General features: G+C 41.9%; 1 protein-coding gene across 12 annotated transcripts in view; it reads right to left on the bottom strand.

Moving 5' to 3' along the window:
• Positions 1-468: 468 nt before the first annotated feature.
• Positions 469-23,297, bottom strand: part of MTCL1 (microtubule crosslinking factor 1) — a 103,798-nt gene continuing 80,969 nt past the window's right edge. For 8 of the 12 annotated variants that reach the window (XM_027650774.1, XM_027650776.1, XM_027650775.1 and 5 more), the window contains 6 exons: positions 22,926-23,093; positions 17,550-17,804; positions 13,582-13,887; positions 11,342-11,373; positions 8,331-9,885; positions 469-1,712 (listed from right to left, as the gene is read on the bottom strand). In XM_027650774.1, the coding sequence (XP_027506575.1) occupies positions 1,503-1,712; positions 8,331-9,885; positions 11,342-11,373; positions 13,582-13,887; positions 17,550-17,804; positions 22,926-23,093 (2,526 nt within the window). In that variant the 3' untranslated portion in view covers positions 469-1,502. Of the gene's footprint in view, positions 2,306-4,754; positions 4,813-8,330; positions 9,886-11,341; positions 11,374-13,581; positions 13,888-17,549; positions 17,805-22,925; positions 23,094-23,297 lie in introns of all 12 variants that reach the window. The other 4 variants (XM_027650777.1, XM_027650769.1, XM_027650778.1 and 1 more) reach the window with 2 other exon arrangements.

Below are 23,297 nucleotides of genomic sequence, written 5' to 3'. Positions count from 1 at the left end.
AATTTATGGCTGCATTTGCTTCTCAGTGTTAGCCACCGGTTTTACTGAAGTCCTGGCTTTATTGGTCTCTGTGTGTAATGCAGATGATCCATAAGCTTAGATTAATACTGGACATGCAATATTTTTGGTATTATGTTTAGCCAGCTGGTTTTCACTCCCATAAGTGACTGAAAGCAACAAGCCATACGGCCTCAGAGAAACTCAGGAGATGGGTCCCACTATCTGTGTGAGCAGATATTTTGTGGAGTTCAGTGAGGGAATTTAGAAAACTTCTCATGGCCTTATCCAGTGTTCACAGGCGTATGCAGAGCACAGCATAACATTTGGCTTTGCTATGACTTATTTCATACAAGGAAGCATTCTGCTTCCCTTATGAGTAAAGGAGGAGTTTGAGGGCTTATTTTCCTCCCAGTTAAATGAACCTGGGAAGTACCATCATAAAAAAACATCACAAAGCACTCGAGCAGCTTGTAAATACTGAGGGTTTTATTTCCACTTCACATGGTCTCCAGCAGAAGCTTAAATAAGACCAGTTACAATTTAGTATGCCCAAAGATCTCCATGGTTTTCCCAAAACAAAGGAAGTTCTCAGTAAACACTGTACATAGCCAGTTGAACTGCTAACAATAATTTAAAAACTCTTTTTGTATAGTCAATGCAAGAATACCAACAATAAAAGTACAGTACAGGTAAATTCACAACAATATTACAGTGAAACAGATTGACTCACATTTATGTGATGGTACAGTAGCAGTATGTACATGCACTAAAGTGCGAGGACCCAGAGGCATGCAAGTCAAGTATTGTAGGTGTATTTTACAGCTAACTCCGTAAGACTTTCTGAGGCATTCTTTTTTTTTTTAACACATTTTTTTGTGTTTACCTGTATTCCCCTCCGTCTCAATTGATCACAAGTCTAGTGAACGAGCTTAATGGCTTTCTTCACTACTTAAAAGGTATCGCTTCAGACACCTGAAGCATCTTAAAGAACTTTACCTTTAAAAACTGATAACACTGACATTAAAATATAATAAAATTAACTTAAGACCCTAGTTTTACACAAAATTAAAAAATAAAAAAACCCCAACCCCAAAAAAAACCCCCAAACCAAAACTGAAAATATAACAGTGCAAATGTAACCAAAAGGCAGTCAGTATTTGGAGAGAGCGCGAGCATGTATTCAAATTCCCTTAAAACTTATTTTACATTTTATTTTAAATCTTACTTTATATCATTTTAACCTTTTTTTTGTTTTTGTTAATATACTGTATGTAGAAAAGATGGAGACAAAAATAGTTTTCTCAGTTATGAAAAAATTAAGTTATTACAGGCACATTAACTGTTTCATTCTAGAAACACCTCTGTTTCCCAGGTCGGACATTCAGCAGCTGTTTCTGAGAACATTCTTTGACCTTTCCAAGTGGTCCTCCCTCCTTCGTGGCAGAGACGGCTGGCGGGTGACCTGGCGGAGGCAAGTTGTGGCCCCCCGTTCCCATGCGGAGTTAGGCCGGCTCGCCTCCCTGGCTGGGGGTCTCTGCCAGAAGCTCCTTGCTTCCGTACTCCTCTGAGGAAGTCAGGTCTCCGGTGGACTGCGACTGTGAGGCAGTAGGGGAATGTGAAGCCCATCGTGATGGTGGGCGCCGGTTCGCTGGTCTCTCTGGCCGGGAGAAGCAGGGTTGGAGGGACGGGGCTAGTGCAGAACAAGGTAGTTCCTTGGCAGCCAAGAGAGCAAAATAGCGGTTAGTGACTTGCATTAGAGGCTGTCTGGATGCGCAAAGAATTAAGGAACAAAAACTTCAAACTAAAGCTAAGCATCTGTCATGTGGCGGGACAAAAGCAAGCAGCAAACATCTGGCTGTGTGTGGGCTCCAGGAATCTGCAAGTGTGTCCATGATTTATGGAACAGGTAAGGGAGAGAATGAAAGAGGTCTGAGATGAGTTGAAGTAGCTGACAAACTTCCATTTGCTAATTCTCCTTGTGTTAGAAAGAGAAGAGCTGAAAAGTACATTTGCATGATAATTCAGGAAAATCCACTATTCATTCATTTTACTCTAAGTGCTGACCTGGCATAAAAGGGCTGGGTTTGGCATTTGCAAGAGGGGTGGAAATCAATGGCTGACTCCTTTTGTCTGCTTCAGAGTTCAGAGTGACATGCAGGAGACTTCTTAGCAGCGGAATAATGACTATAGGAGTAGTTATGATCTCCAGTTGGGTAAAAGATGAGGCTTACCTACAGATTTTGTCTTCTGGAATATCACTTCTTACTGCCAGCTGCTGAAGCCTGAATTACAGGATTCAGAGGTACTGAATGTTGAAGAAGACATTCACAGAAATGGAAGAAAATGGAAATTTTATTACTCCACCAACTTTCTACTGTTCAGGCTTGGTTAGCTTGCGTTTGCAATTAGAAACTATCTACAGTTGTGATTTTTCACCCTAGCACTAAGTTGGTAATGCCTCTAACATTCATGGACTTTGCTCATAGCGCAGCTGGGCTTCCTGTCTCGCTCTGAATGCTCCTTACACCAAGGTGAGTAACTGTGGGAGCAAGTCTGTCTCATAGTGCCAAAGCCAAACTTCTGAATTTCGCTGCATACTTTGTGATTTATAAAAGCAAATCAGAGGAGTTTGTCAACCTATAGCAATGTGTACACTAAGCAGCAGTCACTGGAATGGACAGAAAAGTTCAATAAAAGGAAGTCTCAAAGTCAGAATGCAAACTAGCAATAAATGAAGAGAGAGACCAAAAACAATACAGTGCAAAGGAAAAGCTCTGGCACAGTAAGGCACAAGGAAACCAAGGAAGCAGTAGAACAGTGCAGTGGAAACACAAGGATTCAGCACACTTTTTCGTATGGAGAAAGAGAAACACAACTAGGGATGGAGAATATTGGAGTAGGTAACATGATGTGATTGGCAGTCAACAAACAAGGTGATATGCCATTGAACCTCTCCATTGGAGTGGGAAGACCAAACACGAAGACAAAAACATGACAGAGAGATCAATTTTGAAGACACAGAGCTGAAGTATGAGAAATGGAGCTGGTGAGACGTTGTGGGGAAAGAGTGAATTTTCAGACTTGAGGAAGCCTCAGTGAAGGGTCAACCTTGGTGCCTTTGGGGCAATGCGCAGCCAACAGGGAACTGTGCACCAGTGCTTGAGCCAGACCTATGCCCACCTGCTCTCAGCACTCACAGAGAGCGAGGCCAGTGAACCATTGCAGGAGATGGTCAGGGGGCTATGAGTCCTCAGCCTGAACCACTTCCTACCTCTCTGTGTCCTCACCCCCCACCCCATCCCTGAGCCATAAACTTCATGACCCTTGCTAAAACAAGAGTAAGGCTGAAATATAAATCGGTGCTAACAAAAAGATTGACTGCGTGTCCTTACTTCACCTTATCCCACTGTGCCTGGGGCAACATATGGTCTGTGAAAGCTACCAATAGACTCAGATTTGTTAAGAGAAATCTATCTACACAGCAACGCTCACGGGCAGCAGAACACGGAGAATTGAGGCTATGAGATTTGCCTGGTTTTGTCTTAGCCTCTTTCTAAACAGAGGCTTAAAATGATATCTTTACAGCATTGCTTGCTTCTGGCTGCTTTATCCTAGTTTCAGAGCAGTAAATCAGAGTTAGCATGGCGATAATGAAATTTATTTCCACTGCTGCCTCCCAGTTCAAAAGCCTCTCTCCAGCACACCCGCAGATGTTGGTCAGCTTTTACCGAACAGCAGGGTTAAGCTCATCTTATCTGTGATGTACATGTGCCCAGCACCACACAAGGCTATGGTGGTGGTGGCTCCAGGGCCAAAAGTGACTGGCAGGGTAACCTTATAATGTGCTGGCTGCTGAGTCAGTCACCCCCACCTGCTGTGTGGAAAACCAGCCATGACAAGAAAACTGCAGAATGGTTTGTGAAAACCCTTCTTCACCTTCCAAACGTAGCTGCCATAGCTAGAAATGTTTTAAAAAAAATTATCCTGTGGGTGATTTAGTTTTGTTGTTGCTTAGGGGTGTGGGTGGACAGGCAGCACTTCTTAGTCTGAACACTGAAAATGGGAAAGATTATTTCAGCTTCAGTTTCCAGCTATTTCCTAAGCCAAGCTGTCAACCACCGTGGCTATGCCTATACAAATAAAAAACCCCAAACAACAGTTTTCTCTTTTCTCTGAGGCAGAGTGAATGGTCACAGCTCATCTCTGCACAGCGTCATCCCTTCACTGCGGCAACTGCAGCCACTGGCCAAAACTGGGCCTGGAACAGCTTAATGACCAAAAGTGACTGTTAGCCACAGGGTGCTGGAGCACCCTTCCCAGCCCTCTCCACATGCTGCTGTAGCCAGGGCTGGAGGGAAGGCACCCTGGGGCAGCCAGAAGCCCTGTGCAGTGCTGTGTATTTGTCAAAAAAAAAAAAAAAAAAAAAAGTTTGATATAATTCTGAATCCCTTCCCAACCCTTTTGCATACCCTTGTATTGGTTTTAAATTTTGCCAGTTTTTAAAAGTTCAACAAAAAACCTCAACAGCCCAGATTTTGCCTTGTGACTTCTTCATAGCCCGTGCTGCTGCAGGACACGGTAGATGAGCTCCTATTCTGAGCGCTTCCTGACTGTGACATACAAAGGACCCCACAGGGATATTGGGTGGGCACTGATACCTCTGGAGCTGTGATCATTTATTTCCCCTTGTTAACTCACATGTTCAAAGATGACTGCTTTCGGAAAGCTCTGGAAATAAGGTAGAAAGGACTTACAGCAGTGAGGCAGGCAGGGTTAGAGTCCCCAGGGGGCAGTTAATAAGACAGTTTGGTTCTGGACAGAACAGACAGAAAAGAAAAAGAAAGCAAGTAGTTGGAAAGAACTGTTTTAATCGATTATTTTTTTAAAGTGAAGATTTCATGTCAGCAAGGAAGAAGTCTCCAGATGTTACTACTCATTCAGATCATGTTACCACTGATATCACAGGGAAACTAATAATCAAAAATAAAAGATAAGCCACTAGCAGAAAAAGATTTAGAAAGGAAGGAAGCAAACAAACCAATCTTTTACAATCCCAGCACAGTCTCAGAAGAGGAATAGCAATAAACAAAACAAACATTTCTACTCAGCAGAAAGTTATCCTTTGCCAACCTTGATTAAGGCAAGGGAAAACCACCTTACTATGAAAGAGGAATAAAGCTGTATTTTTTCCCTTTGTTTAATTTCAAGAGAGAATTTCTGTTTATGAAATCTTTAACAATTGAAAAAGTGTCCAATATTTTGTGTTGCTCATGCTTGTGTTGCTCAGGTTTCATGACAGCCCATTGCCTAACCATTTTCCCTTGTTTCTCTTTAACAGTGATGCTGGATGGAAGACTCAAACTACAGCAAAAGCCCTTTAATTCTGACAGTAATTCCATAATTTTTCACATTCCTCCTTCCATGCTGAGCAGTTCAGTGGTAAACATGCAGCAACTGCTCTGCCTCGGCAAGCAGAGGATGCAGCACCTGCCCTCTCCTCTGTGGGTTTGTGTGGATGGTCCTTTCACAGTGCTGTCTCCAGAAATGAGTCTGACCCTCAGTCCAGGACTGTTGTGCAACCTCCATGATCTACACCCCTGCTAGTCATAGAAGTAACTTAGGCAATGCTAGTCTGCATTTTTAATAATACAAATCCTATGATATGCAAGTAAGATAGTGGTTTAGTGAATTAGCAGGATAAGACACTAGCAGGCCACACTAGGTGGAATAAATTTACTTGTAGGCAGCTCTGGGCGAGTTAGAAAATACAAAGTTATTGCTACTCTGTATGCATATACACTCACATGCTCACATACTTATGTATGTAAATACATGAATATATATATGAACTAGATTTCGTATTTGCAGCAGGAATATAAAAGGATATTATGTAACTAAACAGCTCAGAAGCTCAAATTAAAGAAAAGTCACCAAGAGGTGCTGCATGCAAGTTTAAAAGTCATTTAATATACTGTGCCACAACTGCAGAAACCAGAAGGTCAGAAGGTGGTAAGAAGGTCACTTATCTTGGCCAGAAACCAACAGGTGAGGGGAAAGCAGAGCAGGGATCTACAGGAAGGTGGCAGAGCCTTGTCAACGCTTCTTCAAGAACAAACCTGCCTCCTTCAAGATCATCATTCGCTGAACTGCTGCGTCTGGCTTTGTACAAAATGTACCAAATGGAATTTGTACAAAGTGTAATTTATGTGGTAGGTGTAATCCACAAATAACCCAAGGCATCTGCAGAGTATAAACTTATTTGTGGTTTTGTTTTCAGCAGCAAACCCATGCTCCATTGAGTATATCTTGCACAGCACCACCCCATCTAGGAAAAGCTAGCTAATTCACATTATCCTGTGAATGCCCACCACCTTCCTTTTCAATGCACAGTCCTGAGAAATGACAGGATCACCCAAAGAACATAACCTGTGCATCTAGACAGTAGTCATAACAGCCAAGTAGGAGCTGCAAGGCAAAACAAGTCTTAGCTCTGAAGATCAGAACTCAAAAAAATCAGCAGAAGATACTGAGAATTCACAAAAAGGAGCAATTTTCTGCCAATTTGATGGTCAATGAGTTTTTGCTAAATAGCAATGACCCAAATCTCTCTGTGCATCAAACTCAGGTACTGACGCTAGTTGCATTTTGCCAACAACAATTTATAATGATGCAGGATGACATCCGTTGATATATTCGAAATCTGCTGAGACATTTAGAAGATACAGGAGGGAATCAAGAGTTTCCAGGGATGCCTTGAAGGCAAAGCTGAGTTGAACCTGCTAGAGTTCAACACACTTTCTAAAAAGGACCAGTAATGTATTCTCAGTATTTCAAACTAAGGAAAAAATACAGAGATAACTAGAAAAAGTCAAATAAATGAGGCTGCTTTCCACTTTTATTCACTCTGAGGTGTGTGCAAAAAGACCAGTTTCACTCACTAATATTTATAATGTGCATGTGGTTTCTCTTTTTTTAATGTAAAAAATTCCCTACTTATATCTGTTTAAACTGCATATAGGGAATATATCCTCAGCTTTGGATCCTCTGTTAAGCAAAAAAGATCACACCCTCAGGGCAGTACCTGCAAAAGAGGAACTGATTGCATATTGACACTAGTGCAAGGTAAACTGCAGATCAAAGGTTCCAGCGCTCAGGTCCCCACAAATCCTTCAAGCCAAATGTTGAGTTAGGAAACAGTCTTTGAACCTTCCCTTCTGTGGCTATCTGAGACAGGAGGGCTAGGATTCTGCCCAGTGAAGGCAAGGTGGGATGTCCGGGGTGTACAGGGATCAAGAAGGAGCTGCTGCCCTGCAGCCAGGGCTCACCAAAATCATCAGGATGTCAAAGGGGCAGCACAGGGCAGAGAGGATGACAAGTGCCTGTCCCTGCTCTGGGCAATATCACCAACCAGCAGGGCACATGCCATTTCAGCGCTGCACCAGAAAGGCAACATATAGTGGTAAGAGCTGGGCATAATTCAGCTTTTCCAGGCCTTCTCAGAGTTACACTCTCAAGGGCATGCTGGTTCACCAGAAACAGTATGTTTATACACTTGTAACTGAAAGCTTTCAGCCATCATGACACGCTCTTTTTTTGTTGATTGCTCTAGCGCATAACTGTACCTGAGACTGACCCCTAACATCTGGATACACTTGCTGAGACAGATGATGACTGTTACACTATTGATGACAAAATATCAATAAGGAGTTCTTAAACACTAAGTAGGTACTGCTTAGACTAGTTGATTATATGTATATATATTTTTCTTTTTCTTATTTTTGTAAGGCAGCAACAGTTAGTACCAAATTTCATGCCATTTAATCACATTCACAGACCTGAGCCAAACTTAATCAGATACATTCAGAAAACGTATGTTGAAGGCCCTGAAGCTTTGGTTCAGGGTATGGTAGAGACTGTTTTTCACACAAACTTGTTAACACCTATTCTTGTGTAGGAGAAAGAAGCTACCTTTCCATCCAGCATAAAAGAGAAATTTACTCCAACCTGAAGTCCCTAGAGCATCTGTACCATGTGGTGTGTTTTGTGACAAAAAATCCTTACCCCAGCCATTCAGAGGAGAACCATTTTTATCCTAGAAAGATAAAACTCTTCTGATGCTTTCAAGCCAAATAAGCTGCCAGGGTAGAAACTCAATTCTTTAGTGAGTTCTTCAGTGACTAATCCAATAGTTTCATGACTCGAACTCACTGGTGGTACCATGACAGAACTAAGATATTTATTGTAAATACTCACTGCAAGAGATCTCATAATGCATCTGTTCAAAGAAGAGTGCACTTAGCTATAGGAGGAAAAACAAGCAAACTCATTACCTCTATGGACCCTGGATCTACTTTGACAATTTCTCCTGTGCTGTTGTCATTGCTAAGATTTGGTGGGCTGTGTGAAGGTAGCCTTCTGTCTTCCTTTAAGGCATGCTCCAAAAGTTTCTTATTCAAGATCCTGGCAGCATTTTCTGCAAGCGTGTACCCTGGAGGAGCAGATAAGTCCTGCCTGATACTTGTCACCTCAGTCCCTTCTTCCTTTTGCATCTCTGTCCCCAACCGGAGAGGACTGGGTGATCTGCCACGGGCATTTGTACATGGCTCCTGCAATGGGCCCAGTTCTGGTCTGGGTTCTGCAGACCTGGACCGGCTGCTGGATCTGGGGCATTTTTGGAAGGTCTCATGAAATATGGGGCTGTGGTCAATAATGTTGAACAAACTGGAGAGTCCATCATTGATAGTGGTGTGGACAGGACTCTCCCGTGTAGTAGTTGATCTTGCCCAGGCGGACTCACTGAATCCTTTCTGAGGTGTGCCTGGCGTAGTCCGGTTATTTGGCTGGTCTGATTTGGGAAGGATCTTCCTTTGCAGCTTTGGAGAGCCATATTTGGGGGAACAGCATGTGCGTTCAAACTTAGCCTGGACCTTTTCAATGACAGGGGTCACTTGCCTGCTTCTTAGGCTCCTGGATGGTGAAGAAACAGGTGTGGACCCCCCCTTTGGTGTCAGACACTTGTGTGGGCTGCTGGTGATATTGCGCAGGGTTTCTGTTTGCAAGCCAACACTGATGGTCTGGGTGGTCTGTGTCCCTGTCGTTCTCATACCATTGGTTTGACACGCAGTGTCCTTAAATTGAGGCTCCGTGGAGTTGGAGCGTATTGCGTTTCGGACAGAGAAAGCAACCTCCTTCATATCATCACTCATGTTTTTTGACATCTCCAAGCTGTGCAAGGGTGAGGCAAAGCCCACAGTAGTGCAAATAGGACGTTCAATGGGATGAAGGCCATTCTCCAGAAAATCTTTATGATGTTTGGCCAGGTCACAAGACCATCTTCCAAACATATCTGAGGAAGCACCTTTTGTCTCAGCGATGTTTCCCATAGCTTTGGTCACAGAAAACAGGAAGTCTGGCTCAACCTGGTTTTTCCCTTCGCTGCCAGCTATCACTGAGTTATCAAACCTACGGACAACCGGTGGGCTGTGAAACACTCGAACTCCCATTTTATCGGTTACTCCGTGACTCCTCGTTGGCTGCTTTTGGCAGTGCTCTGGGCTGGTCATGGTGTTAGTTGTCATAGTGACACTGGTGGTGAGGTACCATGATGATGCCTGGAATGGATCTGAAGCAGGATCATTCCCAGCTTTCCCAACTTCTGTCCTTTCTGCCCAGCCTTCTGTAGGCTTCTCAGTGGCCCCGCCATGGTTCCTAGTGCTATTGTAATCCCAGTTTTTGTTGAACTCCTCGATATATTTCAGATCATCGGGAGACAGGGGAGGGGTTATATCATCTTTGCTGCTGGATGAAGGCAGGTTTTTTTCTGGTAGAAATGGAGAAATATCCATCAGGCGCTGAAATTCTGACATGGAAGAAACGGACATCGCCCTGGAGAGGGGAACAAAAGAGAGTCACTCAGAGGCTTGGAAATTGTCACAGACTGACTTATTTTCACCAGCAAATTAACTCTGGAAACCCAACTTTCACTATCTGCTTACATATAAAACCACTTCAACCATAGAATCATAGACTATCCTGACTTGGAAGGGACCCACAAGGAACATCAAAGTCCAGCTCCTGTCCTTGCACAGGATAACCCCAAAAATCACACCATGCTTATAAGAACATTGACCAAATGCTTCTTGAAATCTAGCAGGCTTGGTACCATGACCACTTCCCTGGGGAGCCAGCTCCAGTGCCCAATCACCCCCAGGTGAAAAAGCTTTTCCTAATTTTCCTTCCTTTGCTGTTTCTTTTATTAAAGTCCCCTTTTATTATCTTTAAAATAGCTGTGAATGCAAACATTGCTGATGTGTCAGTAAAGGTACCAAATGGTTTGTTAATGGTTCTTAATTTACTGCTTTCTCATGGATTACTGCTTGGCAAATGTCTGAAATATGGAACAGTAGGATGCATTTAAGAATTATACCATTCATAGAAAATGAGTGTTAGTGACAATGCAAGGCAGACTTTTCAAACAAGTGTGGAGTATTTCTGACTTGCTGGGAAATCAGCAAATCCACTCCCACTCCTGAGACTGCCCGGGCTGCACAGCTGGTGTGTAGTGATGTGGGACCTCCAGCTGAGATGCTGTTACACTGAACTGGCTTGGTGAGTTGAGCTCATGCTGAAATTCAACCCAAGGGAATCTCCAAGTGATAATGCTGAATTCTTGGCTTTCCCGCATTTCACTCACTCGTACAAATCACAAGCATTCAGTTGAGTTGCCCTACTGCTTTGTTTAAAAAAAAAAAAATCACACAAAAAAACCCCTTTCTGAACAGGACTACATAAAAATGCAAGTAAGTGTAGTTATCAGAATCAGCTCAATGAGGTAACTCAAGCTATGTGAGAACTCAGCAAGTAGTGGTTTTCATGTATTAGTGATCTGGAGGACAGAGTAAAGTCACACTGTGAGTTTTTAATCAAGAGCTCCAGCTGCAGTTGGGGTGTTTCTGTTAGGCAGTCAGGTGAATACAGTTTTTAAGTGGATCTCCTAGTCAGATCCTCTGGTTTGCATCGATGGCAATCTCAGAGAGCATGGGTTGGGTTTCAGTATCTACAGTTTTGCACTACTCACTAAGGTAGGCGTAGCCTTCCCTTTAAGCTGCAGCTTCATGTTCTTTCCTACAGTGTGATCTTTGTGCACTACAGCTAAATATGGTCCAAGTTATTCAGAGTAGAACAGAAGCATATTGAGATAAATATCCTGGGTAAATCCATTAATCTGGCTAGCAGGCCGCTTCGGAGGTGGTACAGCTATGCCTCAGGTCTGTGGTTTGGGTGCAGAGAGCTATAGTTCTGGCACCTGAATATTTGCTGGGTTTTTCCCTGTTTTACTCACCTTTGAAGATTTCCTTTGTGTGTTTCTTCCTCCTGATTAAAAACAGAAACAAAATAGAATAAGTTATTTCTGAACCATTAATTTATTTGCTTCCCATTAGTTGCACCAGGTATGTTTGTCTCTAAAAAGTATCTGATTTTCCCTCTCATAAATAATCTTAAATTGCCAGTGAAAATATTCTTCACTTTATACATAGGCAGTAGAAAGGGCAATCCCATCGGGATAACACATTGCACAGGTAAAGCCCATGTGGCAAATCTACAACAGCCTTGAACTTTTATATGCCCATGCAATCATAAATGGAAGTAGCCTCCAAATGGCTTTTTTCCACGATGTAGTGTTTTGGACCATATATTTGTGAGTGAAAGTGTTCTGTGGAGGTAATCTGTATTGTACCAGAGACCTAGCTGTGCTGCAGTAAGAGGTAAACCGAGGTGCTTTGACATAATATTTCATTATATGTTTCTCTAGGAATCAACAAGTGGCACCAGTCGATACTCATTAAACTCATCAAATCAAATGCTTAGGAAGACTGTTGCTTCTTTCATGGGGGAATACCTGCAGCTTGCTAATGGCATTAAGATGTTTTTATGGCAGTTACTTCTCTGTGACAATTCCCATAATGAGTTGCGGTTTTAAATAGATGCTTCTGAAGCAATTGCTTTACAGTGAGTTTAACTGTTTGCTTATATTTCTGATAAACTATAGGGATTACAAAATACGATCAGGATAAAAAGAGTATTAATACCTCTTACTTTTATTTCATCTCATGAAAGCTAGAACATTACCAGCACAGAAGTGCATTTCAAATTGGGACTATTCAGAAACAGCACTGCTTAACTCAGCAAATACCTTCTGGTATTTATCTAGAGTCAGGAAAAAAAATAGTAGTAAACTGATCCTCCTTGCATTCACTGTGGTATAAGTCTGGAATAACATTGGTGTCTTCAGTGGAATTACTGCAGAGTAAATCTGATCTAAGTGAATGCATGATCAGGGTGAAGGCTGGATTGACTTCTGCAGTTAGTACCAAAGAGAAAATATAGTGGAGAGGTAGAGTCAGCAGGCTGCAGTTGTCTCTGTGCATCCTCAGTTAAGCTATTCATTAAACTCTCATCAGTCTCACTTGAACAAACCCTCTGAGGGAAAATTACTTTGCCCAGGTTCCCCTAAAACATGCCTTGAAGGAAAGAAGTTATGCAAATATCACTAAAGACCAAATTTTGCTGCCTACATTTTTGTTAATGACAGTAATGTCTGAAAAACAGAAAAGGGAAGAGAGAGCTCCCTTGTCTAAATATCGGACTTAATCTGAAAGAAAGGAAACAGTAATGAAAATTAAACACAAAACTTAGTTCTCTGACACTAGTACTGACATTCTTCACTGAGCACTTGGACATGCATGAAATAAAAGCTAAGAAATAAATATGGGATCCCACACTGCCAGCCATACATTTATGGCACTGAGGGAAGAAAATTTGGAATATATAGGTACCTACAGCTACTTAAAATGTAAGAAGGGCAGTCACATTTCTTGCCTCTCAATATTTTTTGCTTCCTCTCAAAAAACTTGATTTTGCAGTCCTTTAGCTTTGTACAGCATATGGGAATGGGAAACCTGGATTTCATTCAGCAGCAATATAAACAGAGGACCTGGAAGTGGTGAAAATAAGCCTCCTGTGGTGCAGATTTTTGCAGGACACAGACTACATTCACTATGTACCAATGACATCTTTTAGTGCTGTGTTATACATGGTTATAGCTTTCTGGTGTGATTTCAGGGTAGATATTCTTCTGATGAATAACTTTATTTTTTTAACATCTCATCTCACTTACTTATGCTAATCTGGTTAAAAGGCAACCACAGAAGAACAACCAAAAAGTGCCTCTCTACAGCACTTACTGCTTTACTAACAAAATAAAAGCCTGTGTTTCTTCATAAATACATACCTACTTACAACTGGAAGTGATTTAATGTTGTGTCAAATATAGTTATCATACATAATATGATGATGAAGTAATCTTGGGACCTTTAGGCTGGCTCCCACTTTCTTATGTGATTGACATTGGTGTAATTGGCTCATAACAAGGAATGAAAACTTGTTCCCACTAAATCCACTACTGGGTAACTGTAAGCAGTGCCTGTGACACAATATCTCATTTCCTACAGCAGGGATGCTGTACCAATTTTGACACGAGAGATAACACGCCAGCATGATAAAATGTAGATGAGTGCATACTTCCGTTAATCCAGTCACGAATCTCTCCCGCTCCAGCTGCCGAGGCCGATGTTCATCAGATTCGTCGGGGGAATCAAGAGACAGAGATTCCAGAAAGAGGTTTTCTGTGCCACTGCACCGATCACTCTCCTTCAGCTTCGACAGCGACCGATCGTCAAACTGAATGGTGTCTGAATCAGAGTAGGATCTGGATCCCATTGGACGAGGCACGTGAAGGTTCCCCTGGGTTGTAAACGGACGACGGCTACTCTCGTTCTGCTCACACAGCAAACCACCTCCTCTTCGTGGGCTCGCTTCTTTCTGAAGCTGGAGACAAGGCAAGTTTAAAGGAGCAGCAATTACTTCTGTAGTGTATGGCGTTTGGCAGAACTCATCCTTCCCCAGGAACAAGGCACCCACACCCTGGGGAGGCACCTGGAGATCGCTGCCTGGCTCCAGGAGTGCACCTCTGTGGGACACAGGCCTTGCTTTACTGGTCCTTCCACAAAGGGAGAACTTTGATGCTATTACTCATGGGATTTTGAGTGACTAGATGTGTGTATGTATAGTTTTGGTTGTTTACATGTATATGTATACATATATACACACTGTTTGTATATATACACAAAATAATGCATCTGTCTGTAATTTGATTTTAAAGGAAACAGATCAACACAGACTGTTATTTAAAAGCAATCCTGACAGCAACACAAGTAGAGTCTCAAGGAAGGGTGAGTGATTTGGAGTCTCATCAAAACAAACACTTTTTTTTTTCCTGGTCAGCAGTACAAAGGTTGGGCTTTTATGTACATCATTTGTTTCCACAGGTGGATATGATGCTTAACAAAAACTAAAAATTTTGTTTTATAAATGGTCTAGCCTTAATGCATGGCTAGAGAGTTGACTATTTGTACAGAACAGCATTGTCAAAGGGATTAATTGTGCATGCAAAACATCTTTGGAGAAAATGAGTATTTGTAGAAGGACCATCAAGACTATTAACTCTACACTTTGCAAAAGCTCGGTGAAGAGAGGATGATCCAACAGTGAAACTGCCAATATTAAAATTAGATTATCAACTTCTGATTTTTCTAAATTAGATGTTCAATTTTGCTTTTAATTGAAAATACAACAGGAAGGCTAAAATAAGTGATATTTTCAATCATGATGAATGACAGCAGGAATCCGATAAGAACTCTGATGTTTTGCTAGAGCAGCATGCTAAGATTAGTGACAATAACCTAAAAATGCAAGTCATTCTCTAGAACCCTGGAGATTGATAACCTGCAAAACATACTAATCTTGTTACACAGGTTTGGAAAAATAAACAGACATTATGCTGCCTAATTTACATCAAACCAGTTGAGGTCCCAAACAATCAAATTTGTACCTGAGCTAAAAGCAGTGAGATTTTTATTGACTCAGGTCTACAAAAACATGAATGCATCTTCAGTGTTTTGCTCGTGATATATAAAATCTGAAACAGTTTTATTAAAAGGAACTAAATCAGGGTGTCCTATAAAGGCAGGGTCTGGAAGGCATATCTCAAGAGATCCTGGAGTCCATTCTCCAGTATATGGGCAAGATCCAAAGCAAGGAGAAATGGTAATTACATGCTTTCTCTGTAGATAGCTCTGATTGTGAGCCCTTCAGATTTTCAGAGATCCTGTAAGAATAATGATCTAGAAACCTTTGTGAGAAAACAGTATGGATGCTGGCTTACTCTCTGAATAATAGACAGCTGACAGAAGAATTAAAGTGAGAAATACCGCCCTAACTTTTCAAGAGAGACTAATGATTTTGAGTCCCCATGTGTTTATACATTTAAACACACTTTTCATGCAGGTAGTCTTGTGGGTTTAAGTATTTGTCAGTGTGCTCTGTGTGCAATTAACTTTAGGAGCACAGGGGAGAGAGATTCTCTAAGGGAAAACAAAGTGACAGAGCACTTAAAAGGAAAAAACAACAACTGTGAGCTCTGAAAAAAGTAGGTCAACATGTTTTTTATATGTGAGCAGTATTCCCATAACAATTCAGAGTAAAGTATTTTATATGTTTTATACATTGGAGTGAGCTTCCCCCTTATCATACATGTATTATTCAGGAGCTGTGTGAAAGCGGACAGGCATAGAGCATTAGTATGAAATTTGACAAGCACGCTTCTGCTATCTCTTAGACTCTGTTTTTCAAACACACACTTGTGTAGTCTCCTCATCCTCACATATTGCCATACATGGAATACACACAGAAAACCCCTGGGGAGTAGGACTTCAAAGATATACTAATTGTTTCCATATAAAGCAGGGCATGACTGCAATCTGAGAGGATATTCAACTAAATGTCTGCAAATATTTGGAAGCTTCCTGTCACAGAGGGAAATGTTTTATTATAAGCAAAGATGCAGTTATGAAGTTTTGTAGGCGGGTAGCCAAGATTTCAAATGTTATTTCTGATCATCTAGTCCTCTGAAATTAGCTTGATATAATATTTTTTATTTCCCTTATTCGTTGCTAATTCTGTGTACAACTCAGTTGCACAGTAAATATATAGTTAAAGCCTAGAGGTTTCAGAATAGTAGCAAAGAAATCAGTTCCAGGACTAGTTAAGAGCTATTTTGTAGGCTATCCCAAGATGACACTGAGAGGTTATGTCAGGTTTTAAGAGAATTAAAGGCTAGGTAACATTAACAGGGATTTCTCTGTGAGTCTTTAACCAGGTTAAGTCCCTCAAACTGCTGAGGATGCACCAAAGAGATAATATTGAAAAAATACAATTTATAAGGATGGGAACATAAACCAAAGAGGTACCAGTGACTGTCCAAAGAAAATTTTCTGCCTACATCCCTAGTATATTGGAAAATTTTCTGAGGGTTACTTAATTCCCATTGTGCAAGAAGAATCTATAGCCATAGCTCAAAACCAAGGTTTAGTCTTGCACATGTAATATTTGCGGCCTGGTGTCTTTTCTTTAACTTCTTTTTGCAGACCCAGCACGGGAACATAAGACACAGACAATGAACCCTTTTCAAAAACTGATTATGAAGCTACACAGAGCTTTCATCAATTTAACCTGTGAAGCTACTCTCAAGTGTAGTGCTTCCCTCAAGTGTAATGCTCCCTAGATCGCGTGCAGGCATCTGGTGTGGTTCCATTTCTGATGTCCTAAGGACAGGAAGTATTCAGTTAATTGAGGACCCACAATTTCAGTTGTTTTTATTACTTTTCCTGGAATGTGTGACTCAGAGATGAACAATGTTTAGTCAAAAACTGTGTATTAACTCTCCCTCATTAAACTCTTTATTTTTTGTGTGGCTTTCAGACAGGTAATAAATTAAGCATAATTTGTCTCTACTACTAAGTAGATGAAAGTATGGATAAGCATGAAAAACAAGGGGATAGTTATGCACTTCTCAGATTTGCAAATGACAGCAGAGTGTGCACAAAATTCATGTGATCGATACTCTTCTGAATATTTAGTATTGGTAACTGTGCTATCAGTCAGGGCTCTTCATGTTAATTCCTGTGTTCCTTTGTTAGAGAAAAAAAATTCTATTGAGACTGAATAGTTGCAGCAGCTGCATCTTTGGTGGCTAATTCACAGATGAACAGGCTTTTTGGCAGCAAGCTGTATACCAAATCTTGAACAACCCTGCATGTAGGTTGAGTGTTTTAGCACAAAGAGATGCACAAAAGCTTTCAAGCAGAATGTGATCATGACTGTTCAGATTAATTGAAATGAGGCAGGAAATGGCCTTTAACCTGGAGCTGATTTCTCATAAGTGGTCTTTTATAGGGATTATGAACATTTTCCTTTTACTCCCTTGTGTATGTAAATAGTTTTGTAGCATGAGAAACACTGATGTAGCCAAGGAACTCTAACTATTCCTGTGCTGCTTCTTAATGCAGCCTCTTGACCTTGGCCTGAGTGCAATAATGGTGCAATGTCTCATGCTTTCAAACAGCCACTGCTCACCAAAGATGACTCCTTACCTGCTCTATCCGCCTGAGCAGCTCCTTCTTTTGACGCTCCCATTCTCGCCGGTCTCTATCAAGCCTGTCCAAGAGCTCCACCTTTTCCCGATTCCAGTTCTTCTCACTGTGCTGGATTTGCCAGCGAAGGTCCATCACCACACTGTGACTGTCAGCCAAAAGCTTCTTGTGCTCCTCTCTTTCCCTTTTAAAAGCTCCCTTTGCATCAGAAGTGAGACCTTTTTCTCCAGAGGTGTTCTCGCTCTTCCCTTCCAGCTGGCATTAAAGTCAAATGTTAGTAGGATGTTAAACTTTCTGATGGTAAAAGCCTGTGTCTGACAATGGATTTGAGTTAAAGACCTAACTTCACAAAGGAAATGGCAGAATTATGTCAATTCTAGGATCTTATGATCTCAGTAAATGATCAGATATGTTCAATGTGACAAAAGTTTTAAAACCAAGACAGTGAAAACTACAGGGCATAATTTCCCAATCTCTAAGAGTTCATATTATTAAGGCATCATGTGTGGTCTTTCTGATGGGAATATGGGTACCACTGAAGAGGCTTTTCCCAGAACAATCCTCAGCAATGGTCTTATTGTACAGCTCTTCCCACCTTCCAACAAAAGAGGGTGTTAGCAGCAGAAGGAGATGTACGAAGATCATCCCCCCATCTCTGCAGGTTATGGTGCCTGAACTGATTTCAAGGGCCACCTGATGCCACCTTTCCCTCCATTCTTCAACTTCATGCTCAAGGGTCAGTTCAATCAGAACAGAAGAGCTGGCCAAAGGTAATAGATCTATAGGAAAACATAGGCTCAATCGGGTGTCAGAAGGTCTCTAGTCCAACCCCCTGTTTCCAGCAGGGTAAGTTCTGAGGTCAGACCAGGTTGTGCAGGACTTTGTTCAGTTGGATCCTGACAAACCTCCAAGGACAGAGATTGCACAACCTCTCAGGTCAACCTGGGCCAGTGCTGGACTGTTGTTCAGGGGGGAAAAAGTGCTCAATGGTTTTGTGTAAGTTCAAGTAAGTGAAGAATTTATCTCTGGAGCCAGACCTCTTGTTGACAACTCAGTAGATATGTGAGTGACTCAGAATGGGATGTATCTCCATCCCCTGGCTCTGCAAGTGAACTGGAGTGAAAAGAAGCAAAAATTCATTTCCGCCTCTGGAGTTAAAGTTGTCCTCAAAAAGGTGAGGCAGCAGATTTGCTGGGAAACATATTCCTTTAGCAAGAGAGAAGGACAACACCTTCACATTGCCCTATGTGAAAATTAAGCTCAAACTTTCTGAGCAAAGGGAAGTTCAGATTGGATTCAGGAGTGATAACTTACTAGTCTCTGGAACAGCCTCCCCAGATAAATGACCAAGAGGTCATTGCTTGAGTCATTTAAAATTGTATTGAGCTGCAGAGAACATCCTGTTATAGCCACTTGCAATGATAGGGAAATCTTAAAACAGCTGCATCCTCTACCACTAATATCCAAAGCCCAATTGTTTTCAAATAACCGACCGAAAAAAAAATCAATTCTAAAGGAGCAGCACCCTATTCTAACAAAATCGACATGACACTACTTTTCTCACACTTTCCTATTTCTTCAGTGCAAATCTGTGGCACCCACAGCGGTGCGTGACAGGCTGTCCTGCACACAACTTCTTGGCTTGACAGCAGACCGGAGGTGCTGTGGGGCAAAAACACAGAACATTCCAGGAGAGGTAGCTCTGTGCTGAAGATCCATGATGGGAGATGCCATCCTGGGAGTTGTAGCTCCTCAGGAAGCTAGAAAGCTTTGCTGCCTTTCTACACACTGCTCACGTGTTAGTTCAGCAATATGTAAAAATATCACTGCTAATTTCCAAACTCACCACTATCTTGAGGTCATTACCAGGGGCCTCTTGTCCCTGGCTACATCTTTCCTCTGCCTATTCACAAGTTCTCAACTCCATTTCATGGTGCTGCAGGAGCCAAAGTTGGCGCTGGAGCCAGGGTCAGCAACATTGCCACCCACCCTTTTGCGTGCTTGTTTTAATTTTACTGTTCTGTGTGGCCCACCCCCTGTTGCTCTTGCAAGTTCCTGCTGGGTTTACTAAGTAACTGTGACAGTAAATAATCATGAATTTCAGGAGTGTCACTGCAAGAGCTGAGATCAGCCAAAATAATAAGGGACTAATGAAGTAAACTCTCCACAGTTTCCTTACACCTAAGCCTGACAGAGGGCTGTTTAGGACTTGTTCTTTGTGATACATGTAAGTCTTCTTTCAAGGACCTTTAATGCCCTTGCAGACTTCTCATCTTGCAATAGGAGCTCTTAAGGGAGGTTGCTGGAGCGTCTGGGGTAAATCCAAGTAGCCTGGAGTGCAGACTCAACCTTACCACTCTGCTACCCCCTGGAGAATGCTGACATGTGCAGTAGTAGCTCTGGCTAGTGTGCTAAGTAGTGAAGACACACCAGTGCCTGCGATAAATTCTTTAGCTGGTATGAAACATGAAAATGTTAAAAGCAACCTATAAGGCAAACAAATGCTCAGTTGCAATAAATACAGTGTGTATGATTATTCTATAAAGCAAATTCCTTCAGTTTTTTTGAATCTCAAAAAAATAGCAAAATGTTTGACCTCAACAAGACTCACTCTCCCTCTCCCCTTGGATCACTGAGTTCCTCACTACCACTGGGCAAATTCTTAGCCTTTCAGTCAGCGAACAAAACCAGTGGTGGTGCTGCAAGAGGCAGGAAAACTGAGAGATGCAGTGGGAAGCAAGAACAGAATAGTGATATCCCAAGAATGTATGGCTGCCCTTGGAGGGCCCTGCCCAAGTTGCCGAAATACACCAAGTCATCCTGTGCTGGACCACAGGCTCACCCACACCAGAGTGCTGGACTGTGCCCCATTTAAGAAGTCTGTAAGTATAAAGATGATTTCAAAACCAAGGCAAGTATACAGTGATACACCTTCAGAGTAATTTCCTGGTGTTCAGTGATTTTGGGACCTAAAACCCTTTCCAGTCAGAGGTGGTGTCTTTATACTCAGGAGGTAGTTCCTGGTGTCTATGGAAAGAAGAACCACGCTTCTGGCAAGTAGAGAGTACTTCTGCCTGTTTTGACAAAACAGTTCAAATCATGGAGGAAAGGACATTTGATGGTTCCTTAGCATGAAAGTTTAGATGTGACTTTCTTAAACCTGATAATGGTGACCAGATGCCTCTCCATGTGTACCACAGCTTATATTCCCCCCAGACATCCTGAAGCTGGACAAATCTTCCAAACTTTTCTCAGCTTCCAATTCCCAGAATATGGGGATTTTTCACTTGTCCAGCTGGAGGCTGAGGATTACTGTGATTCTTTATTGCCTCAGCATTATCACAATTCCATATTTTGGGAGAAATCTAATTATTTCTTATCTTAAAAACAATGTCTATGGATCCTTCTGTCAAATAAGATGTACATGCATTTCTGACATACAAGATTTTATTTTTAATGATCTTTGCAGTGCTAAAACACCAAAGCAGCAGGCAACAGTACACTGTCACCTCTGATATGCAGTGCTTTTATATCAAAAGAGTTTTCTTTCCTTTTTTTCCTATACAGAGAGAGTTGAGGCATCAAAATGCAAAACCATTGCCAGTGACTATTAACAAGGAGTTGACTCTCTTGAAGAAAAGGCTCTTATTAATTGACCTACTGCTTCATATAAGAGGTGGAAAACAGCAACAGTGAAGACAACAGTGGAGACCAGACACACCTTGATCCTCTGTAGGCTTGTCAGGATGTTGGCAGGTCTATGCGAAACCTGTGGCAGGAGGTGGGTTCATCACCACCAATCAACACAACAAAATAGCATCATGAGAAGTCCTCCTACACACACAAACCTGACAGACTTGACTATTATTTGGTTAAAGCTGTGCTGTCTTCTTGCTACTGCATTAGAGATCTGCTTTTACTGTGAAATAGAAATTGTGGGGAATTGGCTAAGGAAGACAGTTTCATGTCTGAAATATTGACCAGTTTCATTCTTTTCATTTGCTTGGAAAAATGTAAAAAGCAACACCCATAGCTCAGTAAGTACCATATGCTATATATTATTACTAGTGGAGCAGTAGAGGTAGCAAAGAGCCTGGTAAAACCCCCAGAAAGAAGGGTTCAAATCTTCCTTCTCCCTGAGCTGTCCTGGTGCCGAACACCAGCCAAAGCAGCAGCCTGGAAGTTTATTGCCCATACAAAGGCAAAGCACACTGGCTCTAAATCAGCAGTTCATGGTCAGACTTTCCCTAAGTTTTGTTCTTTGTTGCCATCTCGAGCTTAAGGTAAATCTATCACCGAGATATTTTGAAAGGAGTGAAAATGGGAACTGATTTTGTTTCCTTTCTCAAGTGATGCATTGTTTGGAAATGTGTGTGCATTGAGAAGCAGCAGAACTGAGCATCTGAATCTGTTGAGAGGAGATTGCTAAAAATGAAAGCTTCTTCCTTCATTCCGGGAAAGCAGCCCACAGTACCTGAGCAGGAAAAGCAGCACTCACATCTCAGCCCTGTGCGTCATAGTGAGCCTCTAATGTTCAGTAAATCCTTCTAAATGTACCACCCTCCTAACAGTGAATATTTTTATTATATTTTTCCTTCTGCTGAGAAGCTCTACAATTTTTCTCAAGATCTGAATGTACTAATTCTCCCACCCCTCCCCTCTTCAATGTGGAAAATAAGAGTTTTTATGTCATCAGCTTTGGAAATTAATTCTTGTGGGTTTTTTGCTGATTTGCTTTCATGCTGCTTCAGAAACAGTACATCTTCTGTGAACTGCTGTACATGACACTGAAGCACCTAGTATCAGGTTTTATAGAAACACTTCTAACAGTATCCCAATGGCAAGTAGCTAGAGTTCTCTCTTCAGTGGGGTACCATCCGTCTCTAACCAGGAGGTTTGAATAGCTAGTTTAATATTAATATATTGATCTATCACTTCAATATTATTAAATCACTCTTTTCTTTCCTATGTGTTACATATTGCAGCTGTTATGTGCCAAGGTACAGTGACAAGCTAATTGTTAGCATGCCAACATCAAGACATTTTTCTCTTCAATAGATACAGGCCTCTGCATGTCTCATTACCACAGCTGATACATTACCAACCAACTCTTCTGACAAAATACAGCAAGAGATTCAGTTCCTTTGTCCTCAGTGACATTACACAGTACCTACTACATGGGCACTTGTACTGGGAAAACTGGAAATCCAAGAGGCAACTCAAGAGGCAAAGGTTTGCTCAGGCTACAGGAGCAGGGAGCTTTCAGGCACCAGGGTAAAATGCAAAAATATAGTCCCTTTCCTGTCTGTCACAGATTTCCTTATTCATTAGGCACTTCAGGCATTCTTTACAGGTGTGGAGCATAGGGAGTGTTACCTGTTCAAGGCGACACTTCAGTTCGGTCATTTCCACCTCCCAGGCTGCCTTGTGCAGGGCATACTGCTGCTGGAGCCCCTGGCGCTCGCGCTCCTCATCCCGCAACTCTGAGCGGAAGTCATCCAGCAAACCTTTCAGAGCATTCAGGAGCTTCCGATTTTCGCTTGCCTGCAACAACAAAGCAAACAAAATGCTGTCATTGGATGGCTTTAATCTCTAGTTTCATTTTTAGGAGGAAAAATGAGTGTGTGTCCACTGCATAGAAGAGAAAGTGCCTGGGCTAATTTTGCATGAGAAAACTAAGAATAGCAACGCCTTCTCTGTCTACAAGCAGCTCAGGGAAGTGGTTGAGTCACCATCCCTGGAGGTGTT

This window comes from Corapipo altera, unplaced genomic scaffold (assembly GCF_003945725.1).
Source record: "Corapipo altera isolate COAL_440 unplaced genomic scaffold, ASM394572v1 24, whole genome shotgun sequence".
NCBI lineage: Eukaryota > Metazoa > Chordata > Aves > Passeriformes > Pipridae > Corapipo > Corapipo altera.
Note: the sequence above shows the minus strand (reverse complement) of the source record. Positions and strands in the feature narration are given on the sequence as shown.